Source organism: Diabrotica virgifera, chromosome 3, assembly GCF_917563875.1.
Source record: "Diabrotica virgifera virgifera chromosome 3, PGI_DIABVI_V3a".
Lineage (NCBI taxonomy): Eukaryota > Metazoa > Arthropoda > Insecta > Coleoptera > Chrysomelidae > Diabrotica > Diabrotica virgifera.
The window spans coordinates 229359889-229386350 of record NC_065445.1 but is presented as its reverse complement, the minus strand read 5'-3'; the positions used below and the strand labels follow the sequence as shown (position 1 = coordinate 229386350).

General features: G+C 31.5%; 2 protein-coding genes across 3 annotated transcripts in view; both read right to left on the bottom strand.

Annotated features, from left to right (window-relative positions):
• The window catches only part of LOC126881578 (zinc finger protein 260-like), a 48035-nt gene extending 31435 nt beyond the window's left edge, over positions 1–16600 (bottom strand). For both annotated transcript variants that reach the window (XM_050645922.1, XM_050645923.1), the window contains exons 1-4: positions 16396–16600; positions 11999–12429; positions 3918–4075; positions 913–1162 (exon numbers count right to left, since the gene is read on the bottom strand). In XM_050645922.1, the coding sequence (XP_050501879.1) occupies positions 913–1162; positions 3918–4075; positions 11999–12429; positions 16396–16524 (968 nt within the window). In that variant the 5' untranslated portion in view covers positions 16525–16600. The remainder of the gene's footprint in view (positions 1–912; positions 1163–3917; positions 4076–11998; positions 12430–16395) is intronic.
• A 127-nt stretch (positions 16601–16727) lies between these two features.
• LOC126881579 (double-stranded RNA-binding protein Staufen homolog 2-like) overlaps positions 16728–26462 on the bottom strand; it is a 43646-nt gene continuing 33911 nt past the window's right edge. The window contains exons 6-8 of the mRNA XM_050645924.1: positions 24824–25042; positions 24635–24762; positions 16728–16882 (exon numbers count right to left, since the gene is read on the bottom strand). Of these exons, the coding sequence (XP_050501881.1) occupies positions 16816–16882; positions 24635–24762; positions 24824–25042 (414 nt within the window). The 3' untranslated portion in view covers positions 16728–16815. The remainder of the gene's footprint in view (positions 16883–24634; positions 24763–24823; positions 25043–26462) is intronic.

Below are 26462 nucleotides of genomic sequence, written 5' to 3'. Positions count from 1 at the left end.
CAATCTACCATGTTTGGGCATTTCCACTCTCGCAACTTCAAGAGATATCGACAAGAAAGATGCGTTCAGGTGTAATCCCACTGATGATAGCTTCTCACCATTACTTGCTCGAGCAAGTATGTGAATTAAATGGTCAAATCTGTCGGTCCGCTCCTATTAGCAGGATTACTATCATAATGTGAACGGCCGTAGCTCAACGGCATGATTACTGGCCTCATACGCCAGACCACGCGGGATCGAGCCCTGCCAACGACAATCAATTTTTCATTTCTAAAAATGATACGAGCCGTTTCACCGTGCCTCGGAGAGCACATTAAGCCATCGGTGCCCCTGGGCTAGTGTACATCGACACTAGTTACTTGAAACAGGGTTAAATATGTAAATGGCGCCGGAACAATCCGAAAGGATCTCCCCGGCAAAAATGCCATACGATATTATTATTATTATTACTATCATAATAATGAATCATCAGTAAGGTTACAGCTCACGTTCCCTATTTATGGGTGAACAATTTAACGCTATAGGAAAAGCCAACATCGAAGGATAAAAACACTGCCACAGACAATTATTCCTGTAGTACCTTTCAATCATCTATTGCGGAAAGCTCTTCCAACCCAAGAGGATGAGTGGCAGTGTTTTCGCAGTCCCCATGTACACTGAGCATCAGTATCACACTGGATTTTGACTTTTCATTCTACACGAGGTTTCTGTTCTCACTTTGATGGCCTTAGGACACATATGTTATCCTCGAATCAAATCAGGCTGGAGGTTAAGTTGACGCTCGAAATTAAGTACACAAACGCTATTGGAACTACGAAACCGACCAACAGTACAATGCAACGAAACTTCACTCCGTGTCCTTGGCTCAAGAATATCGTGAACAAACTAAAGCTATTTAAAAATATTGATTACCTTTGTTTTTCATTTTTCAGTTCTTTCATAGAGCAATTATGTTTATCATACTCTTTCTGGCCAAATGTATCATTACAAATTGTACATCTAAGCATGTTGTGTAGCTTGGTATGTGCTAATATACTGTGTTTATCTTCAAAAGTTTTTGAGCATACTTCACAAGTAACTTTATGAATTTTGGTGTGAGATTTCAGTTGTCTTTCTGATATAAAATTCTTCTGACAAGTTAGACAAGTAAATTGGGGATTTGCTGAAAGAAAAAAGGTAATTTAAAACTAATAATGAAATTAAAGTGAGAATAACAATATAAAATGCTATTATAGATTTTTAACATAAAACTCTTCTGTTAACATCTCCTGTTACATATTTTTAAAATAAAGATTGAATCATGGGCTAAATAAAGATACAATGTTTTTAAAGACTATTATTCATTTGACCAAAATAATATCCCCATGGTGTTAAAACATGCATACATGAGTTAATCCTCCTCACCCCAATGAATTTTGTATCACAAGTATCCCAGGCTAAATCAGGTTAAATCACCATTGCTTGCTTGGTGTTAAAACTAATAGGATACATGGCATAAACTTGACATTTAAGTCTGAAATCTTATTTCATAATTGTATAAATTTTTCATAAATTGTATAAGAAAAACTGTTGACTAACCTCAGTGTTAAACAGATATTTCACGTTGCAAAAGATAGGGAAGATATTATTTAAAGAAGTGATGGCCAACCTTCGTTAGAAGATTGCACAATAAGAAGAAAATCCTGTTCGAATAAACAAAATACAAAACAACCTGCAGGACCAATATTAAATCATTGAAAAAATCATATTGTAGCTGTTCTTGGTGGTTTTCAGTGATTTTTGGGGCCGTAAATGGAAATAGCATGGAAGATATAACTTAGCTATATTAGCATTAGAATTATAGGTACACACACAGATAGCATTACAATCAGAACACAGAATTAACTGTATTATTGAAATAGCTAAATTTATTGAAGTGCAGAGATTAAGATGGGATGAACACATTGCTAGGATGTCAGATAATGAGTACACAAAGAGATTGACATTATCAAACCCAGAGGGTAGAAAAAGTAGAGGATGACTGAATAGAAGATGGATTGATGATGTGGAAGAAGACCTTGAGGTTCTAAGGGTCAGGAGATGGAGCGACGTTACTAGAAATCGACAGGAGTGGCGACTTCTCTGCTAGCAGGCAAGATACACAAAGGATTGTTGAGCCAATTATGATGATGATACGTGTTTTCAGTAAATTGCATAGATAAATATGTTCCTTGCATCAAAAAAAAACAATAGGGAACTTGCATAAAATTTTAAATTCGAAAAAAATCTTATAAATCACAACAGAACATAATTTAGAACCTGTATCAAAGATAAAAAAGTTTTGTTTGTCTTTCGTTTGGCCCCTAAAGACGACTCAAAATTTAACTTATACCAGCCACCCCAAAACGCGTCGTGACGTCACGCCGTTGTATGTTTACATTCTACACCAATTGTATATATAATTTTAAATTAGACATTATAAACGTCCGTAAAAAATACAGTTATGTGACGTTAAAAGTGTTTTTGATCGTTTGAACTATTCATAGAAAATTTGTACTTTTACAAAATGGTTTTATTTTCAATAGTAAACCTTCTTTCCTTTCATTCAAAAACTGTATCAAATTCCAATCTCAACAAACTGGTATATATTATTACAACGACATACGATAAATGTCATTAGAATATAAATATTTTTCCTTTATTCCCCGACGACGAGCTGGCCAAATACCCAAGTAGGTGGAGGCCAATAAACTAAAGAAGGAGAAGAAGAATATACCTAAATCTAACGCTGTGTCTAGGTACAGGCTAACGTGTACGCAAATAAAAAAGTTAGAGTGTCAGAGTGTTGGAATTTGTTTAATCGCGTTGTGTTTACACTTTAATTTTAATATTGATTAGTAAAGAGATTTCTTATTTTTTATTTTTTTAGTGTTTGTTTTTAAATTAACTATGCAGTGTGGACAATTATTTAGTTGTTTTAATAAGTTTAACAACATTTTAAAACAGTATGAAAAAGTTAAGAGACTAGAAATTAATATATATTTTTTTAGTTATACCTAAGTGAAATAGTATTACCGTCCAAAATTAAAATAAAAGGAAGACCTAAAGCTTTCACAATAATAATTAACTTGTTCTGAAGCTATTTCCTTGTGGTATTTTTGTAATCAACTATTCTAAATGGGAACTAAGCCACAATTTAACTAAAAAAATTATTTTATTAACGTTTCGACGTCTAAATCGGACGTCGTTGTCAAAATATAAAATATTATTCAATTAAACAAAAATGTTGTTGCTTAGTAAAAAATTGTTTCTAATAATTTATTTAATCTGACTAATTTTTGTATTTTGACAATGACATCCGATTTGGACGTCGAAACGTTAATAAAATCATTTTTTTAGTTAAATTGTGGCTTATTTCCCATTTAGAATAGTTGAATATAATAATTAACTTAAGTATAAAATTTATTTTAACACTATTTTGTACGTGTCATGTCAACTAAATACATATATTTATTTTGCTAACCTAAATATATACTTGTATATATACATTGATTTATTACAATTAAGTTTGAAACATCTGAATAGTTCTGCTTCCCTTCCCTTAACAAATATTTTTCTATCAAACAAACACTAAACATATCAAAATAGCATGTAACAAAATATACAACAAATTCGCGTGTACCTAACTTTTTTATTTGCGTACACGTTAGCGTGTACCTAGACACAGCGAAATATAACCATAATAATAACTAATGTAAAACTATGTGACGTCACGGGTCGTTTGAACTATTTTATACCGGAGAAGACTTTAAATATGTATTTCTAAGTTATTACGAGTTTTTGAAGCGTGAAATTTTGAAAATCTCATTTTTAAACAAAACTGAACATTATTATGTAATAAAAAAAATGTGCAAGTTCCCTATTGTGTGAATTATTACCTGAATGACAAAGCAAATGTTCTACCAAATGGGTTGAAGATCTGCATTTTTTACCACAAAATGAGCACTTTAATTCATCCCTGTGCACTGTTTTTATATGTTCTGAAAGATTTTCTTCAATTTTATTGCACTTTCTGCACCACTTTTCTTTAATATCCCTAAAAATGTTTATATAGATTAGCAAAAAACTGCACATACACAATACAAATCAATTAATGGCATAACATAATTCTAGTAAATCAGACAAATACTCAGTGGCAGATCTAGACATTTGCCTCGAGGGGAAATTTGCCTTAGGGGGGTTAACTTCTAATGAAACACAAACCAAAAGATATAAAAGCGATAAACCCAAAATACATAAGTAAAACACGTAAATAACAACTTATATGCATTAAAATTTTCCTAACTAGAATGTTTATTGGGTTGAATTTGTCTGTCTGTGGTTTAAGTTTCATGTCAGCTGTATATGTTCTATATGTTCAGCTCTATATGTTTCAACAATATTTTTGTTTAATTTTGGACCTTGTTAGGAGGGAAAAATCTCCCCATTTTCCCTCCCCGTAAATCTGCCACTGCATGTACTAAGGAATAAAACCTGGAAACATAATTAGGTTTTAACCTCATGTTTACATACAAACCACATACATGTACCAAAATGATTTTCAATATATACGGTTGGGTCCATGTTTCTTTACCCGTGTGTCATCATTTAAAGCATACGAAATAAGTTGAAAATCTATTCCACGCGACAGCAAGTGACAGAAAGTGGATACTACTCTGATCACGGATTATATTAAAAAATTTGATGTTATCAAATAAATAAAATGTAAAATGTTAGTTTTGCTTTAAAATTTTGGTGCAGAATTACAGCTACATTTGAAGTAGCTTAATAAATCCTTTTAATATCATTAGTGTAATTAAATATTTGTTATAATATAAATATTTGACAATAAAATATTTTCTTTCATCTTAAAATTTTAATCTCCCAATATAAAATTGAGTGTCTGAGAAAGAGAAGGGATTATGCCACAAAAATTTTTTTGGGTAATTAAAGGTTTTATCTTTCTCAACAAACAGCTGACGCTCGAACTGTCGGATTTTCAATTATTTTAGACAAACAAGGGGATATGCCACACTTACAAGAAATTCGTATTATTGTTCCTTGATGGCAGCACTATGCAAAACGACAAAAAAAACCAAAATCTCAAGTTGTGTGGCATAGCCCCTTCTCTTACTCAGACACTCAATTAGTAGTAAAAATAAACTTTTAATCTGGGCTGATTATCGGAGAATAGGCCATTTTTGGGAAAAGTTATTTACCAGCAATTTTATTGCTGGAATCGAATTATAAGATCCTATATATTAATAATATAGGTATGCAAAGTCCTCAGATAGTGTGCTACTTTTTTTATAAACAAAATGGCGCACGAAAATCGTGTTTTTTTCAATTATTGCTCTATAACTCCGAAGATTTTAACTCTACAACAAAAACACCCAAATAAAAATTCACCGTGATTAAATTCTGCATAGAGACGCGTTTTTTCCGATCTGCTTCGACGAAAATTTTCCTCGGAAAATGCGGGTTTTCCCAACAAAATCTTTAATTTTCAAATAAAGTTTTAGATAAGTAATTATCTACCAATAATTAAATAATTTGGTGACTTAAAAGCCTTTTTAGTTTAGATTATAGTTCCAGAAGCTGATGAAAATTAAAAGAATATTTTAGCAACAATTCAATTGTAAATTAATAATTTACGGTCGCAATAATAACCAAAATAATTATGATACACTGATCAAGCTCTGAAATCTTATAAAGATGAGATGCCTATTTAATATTTTGTCGACAAAATATGAATTTTTTATTTTTTTGCATAATCTTTAAATGTTTAAAAAAAAGTTATAAACAAATTAACGTTTCTCAGAAAGTTTTTATTATATTATAATTTAAAAAAATAGCTAAAATGGGCATTTTAAATATCTTTAAAATGAATGCTTTAAAACTTTTTTGCAACCATTTGTAAAAAAGTTATGAAACAGCAAAGTAATCATACGATTACTACTGTGTTTATATATTTTTTTAATTCTCTCAAAGCGTAGAAGTGAGTTTAAAGTACAAGCTAATTATTTACAAAAAAATATCGATTATCAGTTTAATAGTTATATTTTAATTAAAGATTATAAATATATTTTTTTGTAATTTACACGCGCGAAAGTAGAGTAACACAGTACTGTAGCTAACATTTTCACTCGGAGCGACGACCGGCCGCGTGATGTACACTTTTAATAAATAATGCATGCTGCGTGTCAGTCGCTTCGAGTGAACATTTTAGCTCCGACTCTGTATCAGGCCTACGTTTGCGCTAAAAATTACAAAAAAAAGTGTTTTTAATCTTTGATTAAAATATAACCATTGCAGTAATTTTTGACATTCTTCGTGAGTAATTAGGTTGTACCATAGACTCACTTTTAAGCTTTGAAACAATTAAAACTAATTCTAAACAACGGAGATTTCGTATATTTACTTTGCTGTTTCATAACTTTTTTGCAAATGGTTGGAAAAATTTTTTAAAGCATTCATTTTCAAGACCTATGAAATACGCATTTTAAGTATTTTTTTAAATTAGAATATAATGAACAATTCCTCAGAAATGTTAATTTGTTTATAACAATTTTTTTTAAACATTTAAAGATTATGAAAAAAAATGGAAAATTTATATTTTGTCGACAAAATATTAAATAGGCATCACACCTTTATAATCTTTCTAAGTTTGATCAATGTCCCATGATTATTTTGGTTGTTATTGCGACTGTAAATTGTTAATTAACAATTGAATTGTTGCTAAAATATTCGTTTCATTTTCACCGGCTTATGAATTTATAATCTATAACAAAAAAGCTTTTATTTCACCAAGCTATATAATTGTTGATAAATAATTATTGGCCCAAAAAATTTATTTGAAAATTCGAGATTTTGTTGGGAAACCCCACATTTTCCGAGGAAAATTTTCGTCGGAGCAAATCGGGAAAAACATGTCTCTATGCAGAATTAAATTGGGGTGAATTTTTATTTGAGTGTTTTTGGTGTAAAGTTAAAATCTTCGGAGTTATAGAGCAATAATTGAAAAAAATAAGATTTGTCAGCGCCATTTTGTTTATAAAAAAAAGTAGCACACTATATGCGGACTTTGCATACCTATATTAATAATATATAGGATCTTATAATTCGATTCCAGCAATAAAATTGCTGGTAAATAACCTTTCTTTGTACTTTACTAATTAGACCAGCGTAATATAACTATTTTTTTTTCAAAATTTAAATTATGCAAAAAAATAAAAATTTATATTTTGTCGATAAAATATTAAATAAGCATCTCATCTTTATAATCTTTATAAATTTGATCAATGTATCATAATTATTTTGTTTATTATTGCGATCGTAATTTGTTAATTAACAATTGAATTGTTGCTAAAATATTCGTTTAATTTTTACCGGCTTCTGGAATTACAATCTATACCAAGAAAGCTTTGATGTCGCTAAGTTATTTAATTATTGATTAATAATTACTTACCTAAAACTTTATTTGAAAATTAGAGTTTTTGTTAGGAAAACCCGCATTTTCCGACGAAAATTTTCGTCGGAGAAAATCGTGAAAAACATATCTCTATGCAGAATTTAATTGCGGTGAATTTTTATTAAGCTGTTTTGGTTGTAAAGTTAAAATCTTCGGAGTTATAGATCAATAATTGAAAAAAATACGATTTGTCGGCGCCATTTTGTTTATAAAAAAAGTAGCACACTATCTGCGGACTTTGCATACCTATATTATTAATATATAGGACCTTATAATTCGATTCCATTAATAAAATTGCTGGTAAATAACTTTTCCATGAATTTTGCTAATTAGCCCAGAGTATTTGTGTACCTAATACAAATACCTTCTAAATGCAAAACAGGGCAAAACAGCAAAAAATCCAACAAACTGAAAGTGACAAATACGAAACAAACCAGAAACGTCACAAACACAAATTGTACTTAAAATCTGAAAACGTCCCAAGAGTCTTTTTTGTATAATATTTATCTATCTCTTTTCGATGTACTGAGTCTAAAGCGTTCATAAAAATAACATGTGTCTACTTAATAACAGGCGATAGCTGGTTTGTCTTTAGTTCCATGCGTGGAAGACGATGATGCTAGATAAAAAGTATGTGTTTTATCTCGGTATCAAGGTATTAATGACGCACAGGTAAAGAACCCTGGACTCAAGTGTACATACAATGAGCGTACAAAAATGCGATGACCCAGCCAGTCAGCAATCATAAATTTTTGGCCAAGAAACGCATAAGTGCCCACTACTCCGTGATTAAACTAGAGAGGAAAGAGAGAGAGAAGCATAAACAAATGTACAAACTAAAAGAAGAAACACTGCTGTGGTCTCTAGTCGTGGATGACCTCCTTACTAAGTTGCATGATTCTGGTTTTACAACTCAAGGTTACGCAGATGACCTAGTTGTTACAATTAGGGGCAAGCATGACCAGACTATATCTAGTCTCATGCAAAATGCTCCTAACGAAATCAAAAACTGGTGTTCGAAGGAGGGCTTAAATGTCAATCCTAGCAAAACGACTCTGATACCGTTCACAAGGAGACGTAAATACAATTTACAGGCTCCAATTATGAATGGTATCACATTAGCCTATTCCAGAGAAGTAAAATATCTAGGGGCAACCCTAGATCAAAAACTCACCTGGAATAGTCATATTGAAAAAATCTTATCCAGAGCCTTGGTGGCAAGTTGGACCTGCCGCCAGACATTTAGAAAGACTTTGGCCTAAAACTGAAAATGACTCTCTGGACATATAAAACGATTAGTAGGCCGATGGTCACATACGCATCACTCGTATGGTGGCCATAAACACAACAAACAACAGCTAACGCCAAGCTGCAAAAAGTGCAGCGGCTAGCTTGTCTGGGAACCACAGGGGAAATGTCAACCTGCCCCACGGCAGCCTTGGAGGCGATGCTGAACCTTCCTTATGCAGTTCTGCATAAGAAGGGAGGCAGTAACCACCGCCTTAAAGCTGTGACAGACACAAATAATGAAATCTGGCGATCTAGTGGGCCATCTTAACAACGTTCTACACCTTCGGCAAAGAATTAAGGATTTGCATGAAATTTTAGTATGTTATAGTTTACTTTAAAAAACTAAGACTTGATTTTTTAAAAATTGTTTTACCGTGTCGTTTTATTACTATTAAGGGTCAAAGTTAAGTTTTAACATGGGCTCTTATGGGAATTCTTAAAAAGTTAATAACTTTTGACCCAAATTTACGATTTTTAATTATTTGTGCTTAAATTAAAGGTTTTTTTGTAAGGAATAACATATTAAAAAATGAGGATTGTTTACAGTACCATTATTAAATAAAAGTGAAAATACTGTTTCGAAATTTAACAAAGTTGGTAGTGAGATCAGCTGCACTCGTGGTCGTCAATGCGCAGACGCACTAAATACGCGTCAGCAATTTAAACTGTGTATAGTTCAAAGTCGATATGATGAATCATAAATAAACTGAAATAATTATTTTAAATATTAATTAAAGCTAATTGGAAGTTAAAAAATATGTAGATTATTAGAATAAAACGGTTATGAAAGTTATTTAAATAAAAAAAAAATATATATATATATATATATATATACTCATTAATATTTTTATTAAATTTATTATAATTTATTTTTATAAAGTATTCAATAATGAAACATATCATTTATCACATTTGTAATGCTCGAACTGCGAGCAGGCATGATTTGAGTATTCTGCTATAAATGCATTGTTACCAACTTTCGCTTGCATATAAGTTTCCCCCCTTTCCTCTGAGAGGCATACCCCGCAACGAAGGTGTAGAACGTCGTTAAAATCTTGGAAGAAATTCCTTTGAATTCTAAGGATAAACAGACAGACGACAGGCAAGTCAAATTCGACTTCGAAACTCCATTTGAAGTGGTCATAAAAAACCACCAAATGAATCAAACAGTTGAACCGAAACTGGGGGAAGGTTCACTTGTATGGTATACGGATGGATCTAAGATAGATGAAAGGGCAGGAGTGGGAGTTACTGGGCCGAATTTTAGGCTATCCAAATCTCTTGGAAATGCCCCAACTATCTTTCAGGCAGAAATACATGCCATACAGATTAGTCCCCAAGAATGTCTCAACCTAGAAAGCCGGAAGGGATCATTTTGGCCCCACGTTCTTTAATCAATTAAAACTCAGTTTAAAGAAATTAAATCTACTCTAGACGATAGAATCTGATTTTATTTTTTACTTTCATTGTTTAACACATTCGCTGCCTATCAAAAATATTCGGAACACCATACAGTTTGCAGTTTTTGATATTTGCCACACATTGCCTTGTTACAGCCGCGGCAATGATTGGAAGTATGATTTCCTTTACAAAATATTTTCAACTGATATTTTTGTCGTTTTTGGATAGTAATAGTGATAGTTGTTGGTAGACCTGGTGTTGCTAGACGTAGTTCCAGATTTCGGGAGGCAAGGTATTGGGCCCATAATTCTTCACACAGCCGAAGAATAAACTTACAAAGACTGAGTCTACTTCCAGTTATTTCTTTATAAATAATCCATGCATTTATTGCTTTCAAGTCAAGAGTATTATAAATTATAAAACACGTACATAGGCCATCGTCTTGAAGTTACTTTTGTAGTATAAAGACGAGTCATTTGGTCCTCTACACCCACAATTGTATCTTTGTGTTCACTTGTATTCACCAACAATTTTATCTTTATTACGTAGATGATCAGTACCTATGTACAATAAACATACATAAATATATTTTTACCCATCCGACAGGAATTTGAAAGAAAGGCTCGTAGAATTTCCCAGAAAACGATAATAACTTACATAGTGCCAATTTGTCCGCTTTAGACTTCTATGGTAGATTTGTTAGAAAAACCATTTAATAAATCTAGTAAACAATATTTCTTTGTGCTAAATAAGTCTTTGTATCAAAATATTAAAAGTCATAAAATATGAAATTATTATTGCCTCAAATAAAAAAACTACAGTAACTTCAAATCGCAACAGGGGCCAAATTGGCCCCTCCGACTTTCTAGTGTTAAAGGCTCTAAAGTCATTTACTTGTGAGTCAAAGTTGGCTTGGGACTGTAAACAATCCCTTAAGAAGCTGGCGGAACTCAACAAAGTAACTTTGATGTGGGTGCCAGGTCACAAGGGAATTGCAGGAAATGAGGAAGCTGATAGCCTCGCAAAAGAAGGGGCCAATACCCCATTCCAAGGTCCAGAACCCTTCTGTTGACTACCAAGAAACTACATCAGAGAGGAACTCCCGGACCTGGGAATAAATCAACTACAACTATACTGGTCCAACACACCAGGACAAAGGCAAGCAAAAAGGCTTATAAAGGTGTCACCTAGTACAACAAACCGCCTTCTCGAAATGAGTAAAAATGGTTACTGGCCTTCTCACTGGTCACTGCCCTCTGAGATATCATCTCAAAAAAATGGGCATATCAGATAGTGAGAACTGTCGTTTCTGTGACAACGAAAAAGAAACGGCAGAACACATTCTATGCAATTGTGTAGCACTGTTCTGCAAACGACTAAAATTCCTAGAAGAGGTGACCCTATCGCCCTCTGAGATAGGAAACAAGTCACCTAGGATGCTAATCAATTTCATCAGAAGTATTGGCATCCTAGAGTTTAACTAGATTAAGGTATGCACAAAAGATCTTTATAGGTCGAAGTGCTGAGAGGCTCCATAGCCTTAACAACCTCACATAATCTAATCTAATCTAAAAGAAGAAACAGAAGGAGAAATGGATCAGGTATCCAAAAAGTATAAAGCACAGAACAACGCTAAATATTTAAAGAAAGCATTACATATATTACCTATAAAATTAGGATATTTCACTGAATTATAGTGACTCAAAAAAAATTGTGTAAACTTTGTGGATGAATAAATTCTGTCTATTTTATCTATATATCTATCTCAGATTATTTCTACCAACACCTCTATATAGCAAACCCTAACATGACACATACCCATGATTTTTAGTCATATGAAGAGATAATGTCCTATTATTAATGCCTGTAAATGAGCACAATAAGCACTCCTTAGCTTCATAAAATTTCAGCCTTGTCTCATTTACAATACTCATAATTTCCTCAGGATCATGCTGACTTAGCTTTGCTTTCTTTTCTTCTTTTTTTAACGTCTCTTGGCTATCATCCTCACTTGAACTGCTGCTATCATTTTCGAAAATGATAGATATGTCTTCAATTACTTCTGGTGCACAATTTTCTTCCTTGACTTCGTTGTTTATAGGAAATTCTACAGATAGCAATTTGTTGTCAACATATTCTTTTATAATTTGTTGTGATTTAATAGCTGTTTGTTGGAAGTCATAGGAAATTCGTAATTTTTCTTCACAGTTAACACAGATATAACTCGGGAAACCATCTAACATATTGACCTAAAACGTAAAATATACTTAATATTAACAGGAATATATGCATTTATGTAGTTTTGTAGCTAAAAGCTACACACTAGTTAGTTTTTTTTATTGGCATGGACTTTATGTCAATTAGCCAGTCACAACATGACTACTATATCAAGAAGATTAAATATTTAAAGACCTTAAGTCCATAAAATATCAATAACGAAGAAAAATTAGTTCAATGGCTGTTGAGAGGTAATTTATGAATTGAAATAAAGAGATGGTACTAAGCTAAGGTACGCTAATTATAGCCTCCTTTCAACATCGTAGGTGTGTTCAAAAACAATTTACAAAAATTTAATAACAATAACAATAAGGTAAGAATAATAATATAAGAATGATAATAAACAAGACGGTGAGGTCCTCAAAGTTCCATAGTTCCATTTTTTCTTTGTTTTTATCTTCCGCAGCTCCCTACTCAATTCGAAAGCTGCCTTGCTATGGACTGTCCAAGTTGCTCACCATATTTTCTCTATATACATGCATACACATATACACACAACTTTTAATACTTGACACTACAAAACTATTTTGGTACTTGACAGAAACATCACCAACCCATTATACATACTCTCTTGTCCATTGGCTAAGATACTAAGAATATTAAACGGAGCTGGTATCTTAAGTCTATGTAGCTGCTGAATAAATCGATCTGTTTCATTCTTATATTTGTGGCATTAAAAAAAAATATGATCTAAATCACCTTTTTTATCACAATTTGGACATCGATCATTTTCAAGAACACGAATTTTATGCAGGTGTGTGGGATAACAGGCGTGACCAAAACGAAGACATGTTATAGTTATGATGTATTTTCTTGAAAAATTATATGGCTGGAACCACGTTCTATTCGGTATTTTCTTTTGTATACTACAGTACCTAGAAGGGTTGGTATAAGTATGATGTGACCAACATTCATTCCAAATTGTGAGGTATTTCATTTTAATATAAGAGACTGCATCACAAAAACTTACAGGATGTTTACTATGCAAACCATTTTTACACTTTTTTTCGCCAGCATATCAACATGCTCATTATGTTAAAGACTGATATCGATGGTCTAGCGTACAAAGGTGCTAAGTGCCAATTATGGTCAAACCGTGTTATTAGGCACACCTAAACCGCCTAAGACATTATTATCTTGCAAACACATGTGGTAAGTAAAATATGTCCATATTTTTTTTCTAGCGCCATCTTTCAAAAGGAATAAGTACTACGCACCTGCAGGTTTCTACAACTTATGTGTCAAGTGCACTTAGAACATTTGTACTACTAATCGAAATTCGTGAAACCTTCAGAGTTAATTACTTAACACATTTGTGCTACACCAAACACAATTAAAAGTGAGGTTAGATTACGTCAAATTTGTCGGTAAACGTTAAGAAAAATAGTGGTCTTGATTGTTAGCCTTTTGAAATACCTCAAAAGTTTACCTGATACAGTTTGCCACGTTGCATCATTTTCAGATACCTGTAGCGGCCAAAACAAAAATAAAAATGTTGCGGCCACAATGTTATATTATGCAGTAAAGCGCTGGTCTCCTCGAAAGCGGCACCGACAAACTGCGACCGTAACACTGCGATGAATGATGTCAGATTACGCTGAAAAATTCAAGGTTCTTAGCTGCGGCAATGGAATGTGCAAACTCAGTAAGCGGTGGCTTCCAACGCATCCTTGGAAACCACCGCTATTATTTTGCATGGTACAGTTTTTTATGACGTCATTCATCGCAGTGTTACGGTCTCAGTTTGTCGGCACCACTTTCGAGGAAACCAGCACTTAAGTCACATCAACCACCTAAAAATTGTTGACCTGAAGTTCATGGAGTCGGGACATTCCTATCTGGAGGCCGACTCAATTAATGCCACGATTGAACGAGCTAAGCGCCATAAAAAAATTTACTCAACTTGCGAGTGGTGTCTGCTAGTTTCGGCCTTTAGAATAAGACATTGTGGAAAACATGAAATTTAATGATTTATTTTAATTTACAAAACCTGGTAAATAATTATGTTTTTAACACAGCCATGAACACAAAAAATGAAAAAGTGAATTGGCTAAATATTAAATGGTTGAGATTTGACAAAGAAAAACCATCTATAATACAATATAAATACTGTTTATCTCAAGAAAATTTTGAAGAAATAGAAGTAAATTGTAAGGGAAAGGCTGGAAGAAAAAGAACAAGCACAAACCTTGAACTAAACCAAAAGTATTTGACAAGACTACCAGTTTCACATAAAAAGAAAAAAGATTTGGAATATCTTTTAAATTCCAAAGTTATTCCCGATGAATACTCCCAGTTTATAAAAGACATTCCAGTGTCAACCAACAATATTCCAAGTCGAAATGAAGAGTCTGACATTTCAGATTAGACAATTCTCTATAAATATCCGATAAAAATATTAGTTTAGGATTTTTTACTTTGCCTTTGATAGAGTATTATTTTTTGTATTTGTGTCAATAAAAATAATTATTTTTTTCAATGTGTATTGACTTCCTTAAAAAAATTTTTGGTACTACAAAGGTGTTAAGTAACAGCAACAATCATTATTATTACTATTATTTTGGGACCCGCTAATATTTTAAGGCTCTTTAGAACTTACAAGAGGTCTTCAGATATCACAAAATATGTGAGCAATTATTAATAGGTACATGATAAAAACTATAATTTTAATAAGATTTAAAAGCTTAATTTTCAATTGGAAAACCAACAAATTAGCACTTAGCACATTTGCACGCTAGGCCATCGATATAGGCTTTAATTAACCCAAATAAAATTAATCTTTTTATTAACTTTATCGGTAGCTTAGTGTGAAAACCTCGTATCTCATTAAACTACAATTTTACAGGAGAGGCAAAAAACTGATTTTCTACATAATATAAACTAAAAACAAAAATTACGTTACATATTTTTAATTCGAGCACATGGAGACAAATATCCGATATTGGCCCAGAGCTAAAAGTTGCTATTAAATTGGAAATACAAATATTAACTATGAAAAACACGTAAATATCCTTGCAGTATATAGAGCCTTTGCCCAAGTAACTATGATAACCTCGTATATCTTGATATACGTGTTTTTCATCTCAAATGAGGTTGTGTTTATTATTATTTACGAAGTTTTCATTTTACATAGCTTATTGCACACCTCCAAATACTAGGTCGATACCATACAAATCTTTTGATTTAAAATGTTTCTATATGCCGGACTACCATTTGTTATTCACAAAAAACATTTCTGCAAGTCGAATCTCCCAAACAAATACTCCAAATTAAGTACCAAATTCTTGGTTATAAATATACATGGTATTCACACTAAATCAAGAGAGCAATTGATATACGTGGTTTCTTTTTTCGGTTGTAGAAAATAGTCTAGTGTATTTGGATTTTTTCTAATAGTTGTAAATCGTGAGATACAAGGTTTTCAAACTAAAACCACCAAAATGTCATTTTCGAAAAAAAAATGAGATACGAGGTGTTCACACTAAGCCATCCTTATGTAGTTCCAAAAAGCGTTTTTTGATTGCATATATGATATAATTGGAGGAGTAACTTGGGTATTTAGTCAAAATCAAGGAATTTAAAACAGACAGGGAGTCTGATATAATTATTGCAGAATCAATTGTAGACTGACTTACATACATCAAAGCTTCATAGATTGCAATAGCTTCAGCACTAAATATAGAAAATATGTTATCTAGTTTGTAGGAATAATTAATATTTTTGGAGGGAATATAAAAAGCACATCCTACACCATCCTCGGACTTGGAAGCATCAGTATATATAGCCACTGATTCTTCAAAGCTTGCTAGTATTGAGTTTAATAAGTTAATATTAATGTGAAAATTATCACTGTATGAGGGTTTTACAATCTTGATTTCACACTACAGTTAGTTAAGAGGCAATTTATAACAAAACAACAGTAACTTTTTAAATATTACCTCAAAACTTATGATGGAGGATAACATGGAAAGTACTTCTGAAATGTCATGGGTTAGTTTCAGTAAATACTTCATACCATCTTTCTTGTTTAAACAAACTCTACATAATTCATTAAATTCAGTAGACATGGTTAAAACATAAATTCATAATTTTTTATATTCAGAATATTCAAATATAAATATAACCTATAATTCTTTTGTCACTGTCAAATTCTTCTTTTTATTCATCTGATCTTGTATTGGACTCAAAATTTTTGAAAGGTGTGTTTCAGGCAGTTTCAGACAAGGAAAGAGAGGTTTCAGCAATATTAGGTGTAATAAATAAAACTGTGTATAATTTAAAATATTTATTAATAACAAATATATAATTTAAACTTCAAAAAAAGATAAACATACTAAACAAAATTACTGGGCAGTTTATCACAATTCCTCTTTCTTTTCTGAAACTATGTGCTTCATGGCAATTCTTACTCCTTCTTTGGTTTCCCTAAAACAAAAAGATCAAATTGAGATGTAAATAGAAGTAATATTGTTTTAAGCAAATATCTTTTGAACTAAGATAAAAATAAAAAAGAACTAGAAATACAGAAGTGAAGAGTTAGACATTGATCAGCTTGATCAGCAAAGATATACATGTGTGGCTCACAACCGCGTATATACCACTACCTAAGCAACATAAGGAATGAGTTAAGCAGCAAAAATTTTCATGAGGGTTCTTTTTAACCCTGTTTACAACAAATGCAATGAAGCTGCTCCCAACAATGCCAATATGGTTTCAGAAAGGATACAGGAACAAGAAGATCCTGGGACTAATATTTTGGAAGTGAAAAGAAACCTCTATACCTACTTTGTTGATTACAAAAAAGCTTTTGATTGAATCAAACATCCAAAATTAATAAAAATTTAACAAAAAAAAACAATGGTAACACTAAATTGCTAAATGTTTAATCTCAAATATTCATACTTCATATCCGAATATTAAACAATATATTTAACGTCCTGTTTAGTACATTAAGGCAATATTATACAGATAATTTATTTGGATATTGCAAAACGTAAATAATAATTTGGGTATTGTACCTACATTAGTGCTGATGTTAATTTAAAACATCATTTGTTCTTTTATTATAATAATTAATTGTAGCGTGTAAGAGTTGACCCCAAAACTCATTCTATAAAGCATACTGCCCCCGAAGAAAAAGTGTTCATTGCGTATTCATTATTCAAATCCATCCAAGCAGTCAACATGTAGCTTCATTTTAAATCATTACCAATAAATTAGTGTGAGGTAACACTATCGTGGCACTATCCACGTATACTACTCTTCCGGTACAGAGAATAAATGCTGTAACCCAGGCAACCAAATGACGTCAATAACGTTGATGAAACGTCAGTTTTGGGTTGAATATATAGACGTGTTTGTACATTACGTCATATAGACGTCTTTTGTAGGTGATTTTAAATACTAAGATTATTGACGTTAAAATACGTTTAAAAACCTTTTCATTTCAGACAGCCTAAGTCTGACGTCACAAAATTGGGACGAGCTTAAAGCTTGTATTGAGTCCAAACAATTACGTGTATAACATTAAATGGTCATAAGAAATTTCTCATTTATTGTTTACGTGGTTTGTGTCTTGTGTAATAAAATAAGACTTTTCATTTGGATATTTAGTTGAAGAAACGTGTTAATTAAGAGATTTTTATTCGTTTTTGCTTAGTGAGTTAGTTTGAACACAGACCAACCTAGGTTTGGTCTGTGTCCATTGAACTGGCAAGAACCACAAGTTTTTATCGAGCAGGTAACCATGTTTCCCTTTGAGCACTCCTAACACATTTAATCTTTTAACATCGACTTGGGAGTCGCTATAAATATTATATAGTTATCATGTAAATTGTAAACCATATTTCTCGATGTTACCAATTTCATAAGGTTGCTAGTTTCATGTACTAAGCAGAGCGCACTGAAGATGATCTGATCTAGATCGAAAACGTTTTGCGAATCCTTTTGGATGACTTTTAATGGTTTTTAAAAACTTTTTTATACCATTGTACAAACGAAGTTTTTTACTTTTTTACTCGGTATGATTTTTTACAAATAATAAAGTTATAGATTGTCAAACTTCATCAAACATTTTGGGTGGCGGAATTTTGTGCCGGTGAGTGTATATTCGATTATATTCGGTTCGATCCGATTTATTTTATTGAATTTTATTTATTTTATTTAATTTTACTATTAATTTTACTTATGTAATTTTCTTTAATTTTTTGTAATTTTATTTAATTTTTTATAATTTTATTTCATGTTTTTCAGTTTTATTTAATTTGTTGTAAATTTATTTAATTTTTTGTAATTGTATTTAATTTTTTGTAATTGTTTAAATTTTTTTGTAATTTTATTTATATTTAATTTTATTTAATTTTATTTAATTTGATTTAATTATATTTAAATTTATTTGATGTTATTTAATTTTAATTTAATCAACAGTTACTTTTATACTCAACAGTAAGTTTGTTTAATCAACACATATAGTGCTGAAACCATCCCAAACCCAGTCAATAATAGAAAATGCTGAATCTATATCTACCTAATTTTACCATAGAAAAATGTGTCGCACTATATATTTCGCAAAAACTGATCAAATCAATCCCTATCCTATAGAGTTGAAACCACCCGAACCCAGTCAATAATATCACATTCGGGATCCATACTTAGTTTTACCATAAAAACATGTATGGCACTATTTTTTATTTTGAAAAAATTAAACAAATCACCCGTTATGAAACCACCCCAAAGCTAGCCAATAATTTAAAATTCGGGATTTATACTTGAAATCGATCTGAAAGCAGTGAAGCAGTAGATAATTTGGGATCTTAGTACATTCTTTCACGGTTTGTGCTGTAAATTTTAAGGAACCGCTTGGATTAACATGAAATTTGGCATACGTATTCGCGGTGTGCAAGTACTTGGAAGGGAAACGAGAAACGACCGTGCGCGAGTCGCGGAGAAATATTGCAACTATCTTAAATAATTCATATTGTCAATTGAAATTGTCAAATTGGCGTATATTTCATACCTTCTGTCATTGAAGCAGAAAAATTATATATTGCTCCACAATATTGATATGATATGCAATTATTATATAAAGGTAAATTTAATTAATTGTATTTTGCTTGCAGTACTGCATTTTAATAACTAATTTTATTTACTACATACAATTGTTTATGTTTGCATAACATAACCTGCATCTTATTTTCTCTTCTTATTATTTTTTTGGACTATGGCCTTGACAATTATCCAGCAACCAGGACTAATATAATTGGCCAATATAATTAAAAGTGCGAATAAAAGTACAGAGCGTAGAAATAGAGGTCGCTTTGCCGAACTTGCACGGTCCCAAAGTTGCGGTTAAAACTCGCCCTGATGGAATACAATGTTGCCTAATTTACTGTTCCGTCACAAATCGTCTGTCATTCTAGTCATTCTGTCAACAACAAATTTGATTTTGTTTTCAAAATTGTTGAAGTTCTATTTTCTATTTGGTTCTATTTTTTAGTCATGAAGTTAAGTAGTATCGTGGGATATTTGAAGTTCTTGGGTACTGAAAATTCAAGAAGTTTTAGAAGGAAAACAAGTTTTATACTCATCTTATTTTGGCTGGAAAAATAGAGGAAAGTTCTGAGCATACCATCAAAATATGGTTTATTCCTTCAGTAAGGTCCAATCCCCACGAAATTAAAGGAACCCTATCTTTCACAAATGGCATGAGCATTAGCCAAATGTTATGTTCTTGTAAAGCAGAAAATAGTGGAAAATGTAAACATGTCTCTACTCTTGTTAAATGTAAGTATAAGGTATGTAAAGTTCCAAAAATAAATGCAATCATGAAAGGAATATTTTTGATTTTACATTGATATTGTTTTAGGGAAAATGTGAAATTAATGGAACATTCAGTACATGAGTTGAAAAAATGTTAACAGATTGGCAAATGAAGACCATTTTTAATTGATCTAAACATTTATAGAAACAAAGTATATGGTTAATATAAAATATTACCTGCCTGAAGTAACTTGGTGTACAAATCAATAGTAACCATAATTTTTATTCCCAGGGCCAGTGAGAAACAATGTGCATTTCATTTCTAAGTGTTCTAAAAGATAAGAATAAATAGATCTGTACAATGAAGATTAACCTAATCTGTTTAACCATCGAAATTATTGTATTGTTATAAAAATAATAAATTTTCATTTCATATTATTTACACTTACATACATTAGCCTGGAATTTCATTGTGTCTACATTAGTGGACATAGTCACAAACCTACCCTAGTCAACGGAGGTACTGTCTTTCGCAGATGTGGTAATACCAGGTTTGATACATTATTGCTCAATAAACTTTGTGAATAGCAACTTTTCACAAAATAGACAGAGTTTTAATAGTTTTCACTGTACTTAAATCTTTTTTACATTCAGTGGTAATAACATATTATATTTTGTTTTGGTATTTAAATTTTCCTAAATATTTATAGAAATATACTATACTAAATTTAAGATGCAGTAGAAATAAACAATCCAAGACACGTTAAATGCTACTATGAGCACTCCCGAATCATAATTTACAATGTATATGTATATACATTCTAAATCCCAAATCATGATTTCCAAATTTTATACATTGTAAATTATGATTCGGGAGTGCTCCTAATAGTAGCATTTAACTTGTCTTGGTTTGTTTATTTCTACTGCATCTTAATTTTAAATTTAGTGTAGATGTGGCCATCATAGGACTACTTATAGATGCAATAAAATTATTGGTTTATTTTCATTTTAAATGTTATACTTCCAGTATTGTATGTAGTACCTAGTATTAAAACATATATTTTTAATTAAAAATATAAATCTTATTTTTATAATGAACAACATAAATTTACTTCTTGCGGAAGTAGAAAAAAGGAATAGTAAATATTTTTAACTCGTTTGAGTAAAATTTTGAAACTTTCAGCTTCACTTTTTCATTGTTTCAATATTAAATCCCAAATTTAGACTCTCCACCATTTTCTCATAAAAAAGTATGTTCAGTTTTTACCACAGGTAGACCGAAACCACCAAAAAATTGATGTTACTTAAGTTTTTAAGTATTAAAAAATGCGTTTTATCAGATACACAAAATAAATGCAACTGATTATGTTCGGATAGTGGTGTCCCTCTTAATTTTTATTCCTAAAAACTTTACTATTAAACCAAAGTTTTAGTTAAAAAAAACAAAATGTTTGCTTTCTGTGTGGAGTTACAAAAATAAGTTGAAATGTTATTTAATTTCGTATTATTTCATGGTGATCCTCTGCCATACTAATTTTACATTGTTCTTACATGCAAGCATTTGTAAATTAATTTACCATTATAGGACGGCCCAAGGTATATTCATCTTAAATGGGTGGTTGTAGTTTTGTATATTTTATTTTCATTTTGTATTATTTTTATTTTAGTTTTGTAATAGTTTTAAGAACAAATAAAATAATTATAATTATTCTGAACTGTTGTTTCTTTATCGAACTTCTTTTTTTTTAAAAGTATCAACAAATCCATATATTTAAATTCAATATAAATGTAAATTTTATAGATAGAATTTACATAAAACAAGAATTTTTCATGAATGTTCGTTCAGTTTATCTATTCTTCTTGTCTTTTTTCAATTATGCCTATTACGGTGTCGGATTATGGTCCGTTGTTTCTTTCACCCATTTTTCTACGCTTTTCTGTTTTTGGCTAGACTTTTCATTTCTTCTTTCATTTTCCCTCGTACATCTACTATATCCTCTATTTGATCCCTCCAATTCTTTTGGGGATGTCCTCTTCTCCTTTTTGTTGTGTTTCCCATTTCCAGAATTTTCCTGGCCATCCTTTCTGGTTTCATTCTTATGATATGTTCATACCATTCCAGTTGTTTATTTTGGATGTGATATAATATTGGCTCTATTTCTGTTCTTCTTCATTTCTTATTCTACCCCATTTTCCTGCAATCGTTCTTAAGTGTTTCATCTCCATTGCTTCTATTTTTGACTCATGTTTCTTCTGTATTGTCCAATTTTCACTTGCATAGGTCATTACTGGTCTTGTTATTGTATTATCTTCCTTTTTACTTCCATTTGTATGTCTTTATGTCCTAGTATGCGTTTATTTAAGGTATAAAATATTCGTGTCGATTTGTTTCCTTCGTTTGCAATTTCAGCGTCTATTTTCCCGTCGTGAGTTATTATACTCCCTACCTAGGTATTCATAGGTTGATACTTTTTTTAATGTTATCTGATTGCACTTTATTTCTCTGTTGTTTAGGCCTTCCTTGTTATTTATTATCATTGTTTTGGTTATCTCTTAAGCTTTCGTTTCATTTTTCTGTACGCCTTACACCTTATTACTATTAATCCATATCATGTATTCCTTTTTTTGTTCTTCAGTTTTACTACATCCTTCCTGGCTCTTGGCATTTCAACACTTCAGCAAAAAAAATTATAGACATAAATTTCAATCCTATTCTTTAATTAATGTATGGTATTTTATTATCTCTGTAATTTGTAGTCTAAAAACAATCATACAAACAAATATTTGCATCATATTATAATAATTACCTACATACAATTGAACACATCTAAGATGAACGGAATTATCAATCAGTAGCCTCCGTCCTCCATAAATACTGAAATGACTGAAAATGAAAATATTATTTTTTAAAGTCTTCTGTCCTTGAGTGACTTTCTGAAATTTTAATTGCCCGCCATAAGTGACATTTCTCTCAGCCAAAATTTGGCAACACTGTATTCCATCAGGGCGAGTTTTAACCGCAGCTGGTCCCAATAGCTAACATGTCAAAGAAAAAAAAAGTGTTATTGTGCCGATGTGTGCATTTGCCCTGGGAGTGACTTCCACCCCCTCTTGGGGGTGAAAAAATATATGTCCAAAATAAAACCCGAAATGGATAAACTGACTAATTTTAAGTAACTTTTGTTCTATAGAGCTTTTTCGCCAAGTCAACACTTTTCGAGTTATTTGCGAGTGAATATGTTCATTTTTTAACAAAATAGCCACGTTTTAGACGGTTTTTAGCAAATAACTCAAAAAGTAAGTATTGTGTCGAAAAAATATTCTTATCAAAAATATAGCCTGTAAAAAAGTAAAAAAAAAATGGTGTACGCTTGAGGTCTCTGGACCTCGTAGCACCAGAGTTATAGCCAATGAAAAATTGGCTCATATTCGCCAAATTTTAAATGGAATATTTCAACGTGAAATATCCAAAAAATGAAGCACTTTTTTGGGAAAACCCATTATAACTTTTTTAAAGTGTTTAAAAAAGACTTTATTTCTGTTTTTATAACAAGTTTCTAGCATCAAATGTAAGCAAGTTACGCTCAAAATAAAGTTGGTCCCTTTTGTTTTGGCAAAAAGAAAACGGAAAGATCAAATTAATCGTTACCACTTCACAAATTACTTTACTTATGTTGTGTTTATATGATCTGTAAGTCTCATCGATTCAAAGTGCTTATTTTTGAAAAAAATTTGGTTTTAAAGTAAAATTTTTAATTTTGAAAAAAAAATAGTTTTTTACGAAATACAAAATACGAAAATATATGGACGGTACGAAATACGATTTTGGTACCGTCAATATTCCATAGTATATTAATTTTTGCCGTCAGTGCATAAACAGCTATAAATACAGTAGACTTCCTCTATAACGAGAACTGAAATGCGGACTAATTACCTCGTTATAAGCAGATCTCGTTATATCAGACAACAATAATATTGAAATGTTTGATGCCTCTTACGTAGTTTATTAGGTGTCGATGGTCGACCTGAACAATGAAACTTCGTACCATCGTAAATTTACCATCGTAAATTGTAACTTTCCTTCAATATGTATTCAATATCGGTCGATAGATAAACAGAAATAAGTTTATTACAGACGGTGTTTATTACACCACTGGCCTCGAAACATAGATGTTGGGAATTTCTATATACAATCAGTTGGGGCTTTATTTATTTATAGTCATTACTTCGCTAAAAACAGGTAAAAAAAACATATTCTTGATTTCATTTTTCCTCGTTATAACCAATTATAACCTCGTTATAAAGATGTTATAGTTCAATAGGAATTTCATGGGACATCTAGTGTACCTCGTTATAAGCTAAACCTCTTAATATCCGTGTTCGTTATAGATATACTGTATATAATTTATTATTAATTACCTCTCCAAATTGGTTTCCTTCTGTTCTTGAAATAAATCATAAATACCAATTTTCTCCAGCAAATCTAAGCCGTTATCAGCAGCACTATTTCTAGCATCAGACTCAGTTTTGCCTTCACCAAAACAAATCTAAAACATTTTTTTTTTTTAGATTAGACAAGAATTATGTTAATAAAAAAGTACAACTTACATATTCTGGATTGGTATAAAGAGATAGTAGAGATGCATGTTTATCTTTTTCAGAAATATCTATATAAGATATTCCAAAACCTAATATGTTGCTTAATTCTAACAGTTCATCTTGAAATGATGATTGTTTAGTTCTTGGCTGTTGTTTATGACTTTTCTTGTTCGATTTTACTTCCTTAGGTTTTGCATCATATCCACTTGAATCATTTGAATCAGTAGGCTAAAACAACAAACAATTAGGTTTACTTAGTGTATTAAAATCTTCGCATAAAAAAAATATTGAAAATGTTAATTCATAAAGTAAAGACTATCACACTAACACCGAATGACATATACTAGTGAGTTTCAATGTAGTTTCACTGTTTTATATACCTTTTTTTAGCTGTCTTTGAGAGCAAATTTGATTAAAGTAGCGTTGCTAGGGAGTACCTAATATGTACTCTATTTCCTGACATGATTCTATTCGCGGTGTGCAAGTACTCGGAAGGGAATTGAGAAACGATCGTGCGCGAATAGCGGAGAAATATTGCAACTTCCTTAAATAATTCATATTGTCAATTGAAATTGTCAAATTGACGTACATTTCATATCTACTGTCATTGAAGGAGAAAAATTATATGTTGCTCCACAATATTGATATGATATGCAATTATTATACAAAGGTAAATTTAATTAATTGTATTTTGCTTGCAGTACTGCATTTTAATAACTAATTTTATTTACTACATACAATTGTTTATGTTTTAATAACATAACCTGAATCTTATTATTTCTTCTTATTATTTTTTTGGACTATGGCCTTGACAATTATCCAGTAACCAGGACTAATATAATTGGCCAATATAATTAAAAGTGCGAATAAAGTTGCAGAGCGTAGAAAACGGTGTCGCTTTGCCGAACTTGCACGGTCCCAATTAGCAGCTACAACTTTTCCATAAATGTTTTCGGTTGTTATAGTAGGGGAGGAAAGTATGCTAAATTTGCAGTTACTCGAGCGTTATGGGGACCTATTGGGTTGTGAAGATTAAGTCCTAAAACCAAAAAAAGTTAAGTAAAGTTTTCCATTTACGTGGGAACTTTCCATTTTTTAATTTAATTTTCCATTTCCAACAATCGTTTTTTCCGATTATAGCGCCATCTATCCATAATTCGAAAAAATGTCTCGAATAAAAGTTACTTATTTTTATCCCACCTTCGTGGGGGGTCGTGTTTGATGTATTTAATAGATTTTTCAAAAATATTGAATACGTGTATTTTGCAGTTTTTTGATCTGATGTTCATTTCGCGAAATATCGTGGGGTTCCTATCTCCGTGGGGGTCGTGTTTGGTATCATTGGATAGATTTTTGAAAAATACTGAACACGTATTTTTTAGTTTTTCGATCAGACGTTTATTTCTCGAAATATTCTCTTTTTTCTTGTGAAACTTTGTGACTCGTCCATTTCCTTACGCCCCGCTCAAACCGTTAGATTGTTGAAATGTACACTGTTTTTCTTGTACCTAACTTACCTTATCTTATTCTCACGATTTTGAGTTTTTCTAAAGATAGATTTTTTTCGGACCCCCCTTAACGGACTCCCCTGTATTAAGATCCAATGTATGGTAGGACTACATTTACAGGGTACAAGGTTTCTCCCCAT